General features: G+C 37.4%; 1 protein-coding gene across 1 annotated transcript; it reads right to left on the reverse strand.

Moving 5' to 3' along the window:
- Positions 1-1,201: 1,201 nt before the first annotated feature.
- On the reverse strand, positions 1,202-1,978 carry LOC138906432 (uncharacterized). Its single transcript, XM_070195208.1, has one exon. It carries the CDS (start codon positions 1,976-1,978, stop codon positions 1,202-1,204), a length of 777 nt encoding a protein of 258 aa, XP_070051309.1.
- Positions 1,979-8,618: the final 6,640 nt, after the last annotated feature.

The following is an 8,618-nucleotide window of genomic DNA, read 5'->3' on the forward strand; positions in this document are numbered from 1 at the left end:
AAATCTGACCACCTCTTATTGGGCTCTTTTGGTATTCGGCTTCTTCTAAGCACAACCCCAGGCTGAATTGCATTGACATCCTGTTGGTCATCAGAGCTCATAGCAGGGTCCATACATGAGTCCATAACAATAACATGGGTTAACAGGCGGCGTTTTAAACGATGTATAACATCAGTTGGAGGTTTGCATAGTAAAGCTTCAAGAGATTCGTCCTTGTATATTTCGAGACAAGATATTTGAAAACATTCAGGAGAAACCATACCAGGAGACTTGCCAATAACAAACCTCTGAAACTTTCCAACGGAGTGATCATAAGAATAAATAGGAATGAAAGAATCATTAGCTTTAGGATTAGCCAGCAGTATCTCACCTGTTGGAAGTTTGCCAAAACTGCACCAGCTTTCCCTGTTACATCTAACCAGTTCTTCAGGTAAGGTAATGGAATGGTTGATCCACCTACTGCATTGTCCATCTTTAAGTTCCCATAGTTTCAATTCCCTCAGTTTCCATGGTTTGGTAGTGGCCGGAAAATATTCCAGACATCCCACGGCCAAACATCCGCTGAACTGCATCAATCTGACTAGTTCAACAGTTATTAGACGAGTAGCTGCAAAATCTGCTGGAAGGAAGATGTTACCAAACTTATTCTCATTCAGGTAGAATGCAGATATATAAACTTCCATTTTTTTCCCTAGGAAGCGTGTATACAGAATTAAATCAATACAAATACTTTGCGGGGGCAATAACTCTAGATTTACTTGAACATCCATCACCCTATTCCACGAGCTATTTGTCATGTCCACTCCTATGGTAAGAATCTCTGCTATAACAAGAGGTAATCTGTTATTGCAGTAACTAAGGCTCAGCAGCTTGTACGAGCCACTTATGGGATCAAATCCAAAATGGAAACGAGTTGATCCAACATTGCAGTAAAACCGTGTAAAAAATATGCAAGTAGCAAGAAGGTTGAAAATAGGATTGAAAAACTGTCTCTGAAATTTTATTAATCATAGGTCTTTAAATAGCCAAATAAATAAAGTAGTAGATTCCTCCTACAACTAAATTACTAAACTCTTACTATAATTAAAATTTTGAATCTTCTAGCAGACTCCTCCTAAAACTAAACAACTAATTATTCTAGAAAACAGTAGCAGTAACAGATGCAAAATCCAACACTCCTCCTTGCTTCTGTTGCTGCAGTCTAAAGAAGGTCATCCTGAATTCCTTCTTCTGCTATTAGTGCTTGTGCATGAGCATCTTTGAACTTGCACACTTTTGTAACATGACCTTTTTGTTTGCAATTACGACATAATGCATCAAGTCTCCACCAACAAAATTTTTCTAAGTGTGTTTTCTTTTTGCAATATTTGCAATAAGGATAATCAACTTTTTCTTTTTGGTGTTTCGCATAAAAAATACCCTCAGTAACTTTGTCTTGTCTGAAGGCCCTTATTTGCTCTTGTGCTTGAAGAGCACTTATTAATTCTGCAACAGAAATGGTAGAGAGATCTTTAGACTCTTCCAGAAAGGAAATTTTGGATTCAAATCTCTCAGGAATTGTTACAAGAATTTTTTCAACTATCCTGTCATCTTTGAAATCCTCGTCAAGTAACCTGATTTTATTGACAATTAAAGAAATTCGGTCAGAATACTTAGCGATGGTCTCATCATCTTGCATTCTAAGAGATTCAAAATCTCTTTTCAAATTTAAAATCTGATTTTGTCTGCCTCGTTCACTTCCTTGATACTCCTGTTTGAGTGTTTCCCAAACTTCTTTTACTGTCTCACATGCAATGATTTTAGAGAAGATTGAATCTGCAACTGAATTTTGAATTATAGTTTTGGCTTTGTATTTTTTGGTTTTCTCATCTGAATGAGCTTTGATTTGGGCAAGGGTAGGATTTGCAGGAAGTGGTTGTATAAGTTTGTCTTCCGTTATAACTTCCCATAGATCATAAGTTTCAAGATAAGATTTCATCTTCACTGACCAAATCTGATAGTTTTCACCAGTGAAGGTTTATGGGGTATTCAAAGAGAGACCGTTGCTTGCCATTGTTAAAAATTTGGTTAAAATCGGTATGGGTAAAAATGCGTATGGTTTAAAAGTGGTTGAAATTGGTTGTTTTTCAGTGAACTCAGAGATCCGTCAAGATCAATGGAGGCTCTGATACCACTGTTATGGATTTTAGAAAAAATATGCAAGCAGCAAGAAGGTTGAAAATAGGAAAAACTGTCTTTGAAATTTTATTAATCATAGGACTTTAAATAGCCAAATAAATAAAGTAGTAGACCTCTCCTATAACTAAATTACTAAACTCTTGCTATAATTAAAATTCTGAATCTTCTAACAGACTCGTCCTAAAACTAAACAACTAATTATTCTAGAAAACGGTAGCAGTAACAGATGCAAAATCCAACAAACTGAGGGAGTGAGAGCTCAATGGTTTCACCAGTGTACAAGTTGCAGAAAGAAAGGCTAAGAGATGGGGTACAGAAACATAACAGGCCATTAATGACTTGTGTGAATTTAATTGGTTTATCTTCTCCACATTCATAATCAATCCGCTCGATGAAAGTGTTAGTCCCGCCAATATTGCTCTATTTGTAAATAATAATTCTGGAAAATATAAGTTATCGTAATGAAACAGTAATTAATTCGAGCCCACTGAATTCACAGTGTTTCCTTAAGAAATTTAATCCCCTCCTAGTACCCAAGGTTATGGATTATTTCCTCCCAAGATAGAACGAATCACACACTGGTATAGCGGTACTTCAAACCCGAGTGTTTCAGCGAACACAAAGTTCGGTAGCAAATCACACTTACAGTTGCTTTGTTTGAAGTTAAAACAATGCAGAACAAATGAGTAGAAACTCAGAAAATCGTATGAAAATGCTGAGAGGAAGGAGTGCAATGTATAACCAAAGTTGAGCGTTTTCAGTTTTTGGTGTCTTTCTTCAACAGCTGCTGCACATATTTATAGCAGTCAGCTTTGAAGATGAACGACCCTCCACCCTCCATGGTGGAGCATGCACTAGCTTGTTTGTGAAGCAAGCACTTGGCCATGGTGGGAAGAGCATTAGGCGGCTGCTATTGCAGCTGGTAGTCAATATACGGATTGGAACATATCCGTTATAAATGCGGATAATTTTACGTTAATATTTACTATTAACAAATTAATTTGGTCCAAAAAATTAATCAATCAATCGATCATCTGACCAAATCCAAATCCAAATCCGAAGCCGAAGCCGAAGCCGAGCCGAGCAGAGTGAGTGACGACGACGACGACGGCGCGAGGCTTGCTTTCTTCTTAACTCTTTAAGAGCTACAAGAAGAGCAATTATATATATACCCACCAAAAATCTTTTCATCTTCCAATATAGGACAATGTCTCATTGTCAAGAGGGGAAAACTTAAAATTTTACTCAAAAATTTTATTTTCCCTCCATTTCCCATTCACCCTCATTTTAAGACTATTTCATCTTAAATAACAAAAACCTCAATAATCCCCCACATGAATGGGAAATGGCTATATCACGGAAGTATGCATGGAAAAACTGTGTGATTTGCAAGCAAGGATTAATCGCATCTGGATAAGTAGGTTTCCCTTTGAACTTTCCGTAGTGAACTTATGTCGGATATACTCGGTCAATCGGTAGATTTGATATCTTTGAACCGTCGATCTTTGGTGTATACCTAGACAAACATAAAGTCACACAATCAACCCTTAACCGTCTTTGGTTCTCATTGTTGTGTTCGTTTCAGCCATGAACACCGCCTGGTTTCATAAGTGCGTAGAGAACTGGCCTTACAAAGTTCTCCTTGAAGCGGCTAACACTTCACACTTACATAGGTGATTCCTAAACGTGTCATCCTGTAGATACACTATTTGATATACCCCGTATCAAATTTAGAAATCATTAAAAAGCCTTAATGTTTTATCCTTGGTACTGAACATTGTCTCATCACGAGAACGGACTAAAATTTTATTTGACAATGTTGAACCGTCATTAATGACTTTGTTTGATCTCCTTGAACCTAGATCTTGGGATCTCCAGTCTTTTAGGTAGAGTTACCGCCACAATGACTTGTTCTCGGCCATAGCCCCATTCCCCTTGATGATTTCTCAACTACCTCTCTAGTTAGACCTTTTGTAAGTGGATCCGACACATTATCACTTGACTTTACATAGTCAATCGTGATAATTCCTCTAGAGAGTAATTGCCTAACGGTTTTATGTCTTCGTCGTATATGACGAGATTTACCGTTATACATAACGCTCCCAGCCCTTCCAATTGTCGCTTGACTATCACAATGTATGCATATTGGTGCCAACGGTTTGGGCCAAAATGGAATGTCTTCCAAGAAATTCCGGAGCCATTCAACTTCTTCACAGGCTTTATCTAAGGTTATGAATTCAGCCTCCATTGTAGAGCGGGCAATACATGTTTGTTTGGACGACTTCCAAGATACCTCTCCTTCACCAATAGTGAATACATATCCACTCGTGGACTTAGAATCAGTTGAACCGGTGATCCAATTTGCATCACAGTATCCCTCAATCACCGCAGGGAATTTACTGTAGTGCAAGTCAAAGTTCTGGGTATGTTCTAAATATCCCAAAACTCGTTTCATTGCCATCCAATGAGATTGGCCTGGATTGCTCGTATATCGACTCAGTTTACTTATAGCACAAGCTATATCTGGTCGTGTACAATTCATGATATACATTAAGCATCCCAACACACGAGCATAATCCAATTGTGATATGCTTTGGCCTTTATTCTTTGCTAATGCAAGATTCACGTCAATTGGAGTCTTTGCAACTTTAAAGCTCAAGTGCTTGAATTTTTCAAGTACTGTCTTAATATAATGAGATTGTGACAATGACAGACCTTGAAGAGTCTTATGGATCTTAATTCCCAGAATTAAATCAGCAACTCCCAAGTCTTTCATATCAAACTTGCTATTGAGCATACGCTTAGTAGCATTTATGTTGGCAATGTCATTACTCATTATCAGCATATCATCCACATATAGGCAAACAATGACTATGTGATTTGGAACATTTTTAATGTACACACATTTATCACATTCATTTATCTTAAAACCATTTGACAACATTGTTTGGTCAAATTTCGCATGCCATTGTTTGGGTGCTTGTTTTAGTCCGTAAAGAGACTTAACAAGTCTACATACCTTCTTTTCTTTACCTGGAACCACAAACCCTTCAGGTTGTTCCATGTAAATTTCTTCCTCCAACTCTCCATTTAAGAAGGCCGTCTTAACATCCATTTGATGAATTTCAAGACCATACACTGCAGCTAATACTACTAACATTCGTATGGACGTAATTCTTGTAACTGGAGAGTATGTATCAAAGTAGTCTAGACCTTCTCGTTGTCTATACCCTTTGACTACGAGTCTTGCCTTGAATTTATCAATAGTGCCATCATTTTTTATTTTTCTCTTAAAAATCCATTTAGAACCCAAAGGTTTATTTCCAGGAGGAAGATCAACCAATTCTCATGTATGGTTGTTCAATATGAATTCTATTTCACTATTGACTGCCTCTTTCCAAAACAATGATTCCGAAGAAGTCATAGCTTCTTTAAATGTTTGAGGCTCATTCTCTAATAAGAAAGTCACAAAATATGGTCCAAATGAAGTAGAAGTTCTTTGACGTTTACTACGTCTTGGATCCTCCTGATTACATGTACTTTCTTTTGTTTCTTCCCGAGGTCGTTTAGATCCTTCACCAAACGACTCACATTCCTTTTTATACGGATATATATTTTCAAAGAACTCAGCATTATCTGATTCTATAACCGTATTATTATGAATGTCGGGATTTTCTGATTTATGAACCAGAAATCGATATGCTTTACTATTTGTCGCATATCCTATGAAAACACAATCAACGGTTTTCGGTCCTATCTTTACCCTTTTGGGTTTAGGAACTTGCACTTTTTCTATGGGGCACTCGATTTAATATTCGATTAGCCGTAAGAATGGCTTCCCCCCACAAGTTCTGTGGCAAACCAGAACTTATCAACAACGTGTTCATCATCTCCTTTAATGTGCGATTCTTTCTTTCCGCAATCCCATTAGATTAGGGCGTGTAAGGGGCTGTTGTTTGATGAATAATTCCATATTCTAAACATATTTCTTCAAAAGGAGATTCATATTCACCACCCCTATCACTTCTTATCATTTTTACTTTCTTGTTAAGTTGCATTTCAACTTCATTTTTGTATTGCCTGAATGCGTCTATTGCTTCATCTTTACTATTCAATAAGTAAATATAGCAATATCGAGTACCATCGTCAATAAAAGTTATGAAATACTTCTTTTCACCGCGAGATGGTATTGACTTCGTGTCACAAATATCTGTGTGAATTAAGTCTAAAGGATTTGAATTCCTTTCAACTGACTTATAAGGATGTTTAACATACTTAGATTCCATACATATTTGACATTTTGATTTTTTGCATTCAAACTTAGGCAGTACTTCCAAGTTAATCATTTTCCGCAAGGTTTTATAATTGACATGACCCAAACATACATGCCATAAATTATTTGACTCAAGTAAGTAAGAAGAAGCTGAAATATTATTAATGTTTTCAACAACCATTACATTCAGATTGAAAAGACCATCGGTGAGGTAACTTTTTCCTACAAATATTTCATTCTTACTTATGACAACCTTGTCGGATACAAAAACGCACTTAAAACCGTGCTTAACAAGAAGTCCAGTAGAGACTAAATTCTTTCTCATTTCGGGAACATGAAGGACATTGTTCAAAGTCATGACCTTGCCAGAAGTCATTTTTAGAAATACCTTCCCATATCCTTCAACTTTTGCTGTTGAAGCATTTCCCATATAAACTGTCTCTCCGGGTTCAGCAAGAGCATAGGTAGCAAAAGCCTCTCTAACTGCACAAACATGGCGAGTGGCTCCTGAATCAAACCACCACAGTTTAGGATTTCCCACCAAGTTACATTCAGAGAGCATGGCACACAAGTTATCAACATCATCATGGTTTACTACCATGTTTGCTTGACCCCTTTTCTTGTCTTTCTTCGGAGCACGACACTCCGTAGATTTGTGTCCGGTTTTCCCACAGTTGTAGCAGTTTCCACTGAACCGCTTCTTGCTTGGGTTGTATTTCGGACCAGAAGCCTTCTTCCTCTTTTTGTTAGCTTCAACAATATTTGCTCCCATTATTGTTGAATTTCCACGGCCTCTCCTTTCAGCAGCTTTATTGTCCTCTTCGATTCTCAACCGAACAATGAGATCTTCAAGGGACATTTCCTTTCGTTTGTGTTTCAAATAATTTTTGAAGTCCTTCCACAACGGAGGCAACTTCTCAATCATTGCTGCTACTTGGAATGCTTCATTGATGACAAGACCTTCAGCAAGTAGATCATGAATAATCACTTGCAATTCCTGGACTTGGGTAATAACAGACTTGCTATCTACCATTTTGTAGTCCAAAAATTTTGCGGCAAACGAATTTCTTCATCCCGGCATCTTCAGTTTTATATTTCTTTTCAAGCGCATTCCACAATTCTTTTGACGTCTCCACGCCACTGTATACATTATACAGATTATCATACAATCCGCTAAGAATATAATTCTTGCATAAAAAATCAGAATGCTTCCACACTTCAATCACGACAAAGCGTTTATTCTCTGGAGTTTTATCTGGCAGATCAAGAACATCTTCCTTGATGAACTTCTGTAGACATAACATAGTTAAGTAGAAGAACATCTTCTGCTGCCATCGCTTGAAATCAATCCCGGAAAATTTTTCGAGTTTTTCTGCCGGTGTTCGGCTTGTCGATGCGTTGGCAGTCACCGTCGGAACAGCTTGGTTTTCGCTTTCGGTCGTCATTTTTTCTGTAAAAGAATGACACAAACAAACGTTTAATAAACGTTTTCAAACTGGAGTAAAAATCACGTAGATTTTAATCTCTAACAAAATGCCACGAAGGCTTTACTCTCCAAAACGGGAGTACACAAAACAACAAAGGTTTTAGTTTGTAGAATAATAAGAATAACACAAATACAGAAATAAATATTAAATTTCTTAAGATTGTTAGTCCCGCCAATATTACTGTATTTGTAAATAATAATTCTGGGAAATATAAGTTATCGTAATGAAATAGTAATTAATTCGAGCCCACTGAATTCACAGTGTTTCCTTAAGGAATTTAATCCCCTCCTAGTACCCAAGGTTATGGATTATTTCCTTCCAGGATAGAACGAATCATACACTGGTGTAGCGGTACTTCAAACCCCAGTGTTTCAGCGAACACAAAGTTCGGTAGCAAATCACACTTACAGTTGCTTTGTTTGAAGTTAAAACAATGCGTTTGAAGTTAAAACAATGCAGAACAAAGGAGTAGAAACTCAGAAAATCGTATGGAAATACTGAGAGGAAGGAGTGCAATGTATAGCCAAAGTTGAGCGTTTTCAGTTTCTGGTGTCTTTCTTCAACAGCTGCTGCACATATTTATAGCAGTCAGCTTTGAAGATGAACGACCCTCCACCCTCCATGGTGGAGCATGCACTAGCTTGTTTGTGGAGCAAGCACTTGGCCATGGTGGGAAGAGC

This window comes from Nicotiana tomentosiformis, chromosome 1 (genome assembly GCF_000390325.3).
Source record: "Nicotiana tomentosiformis chromosome 1, ASM39032v3, whole genome shotgun sequence".
NCBI lineage: Eukaryota > Viridiplantae > Streptophyta > Magnoliopsida > Solanales > Solanaceae > Nicotiana > Nicotiana tomentosiformis.

What these genes read in the sequence shown, in the direction of transcription:
- LOC138906432 (XM_070195208.1), bottom strand. Translation starts at nt 1,978, where the DNA reads ATGAAATCTTATCTTGAAACTTATGATCTATGGGAAGTTATAACGGAA.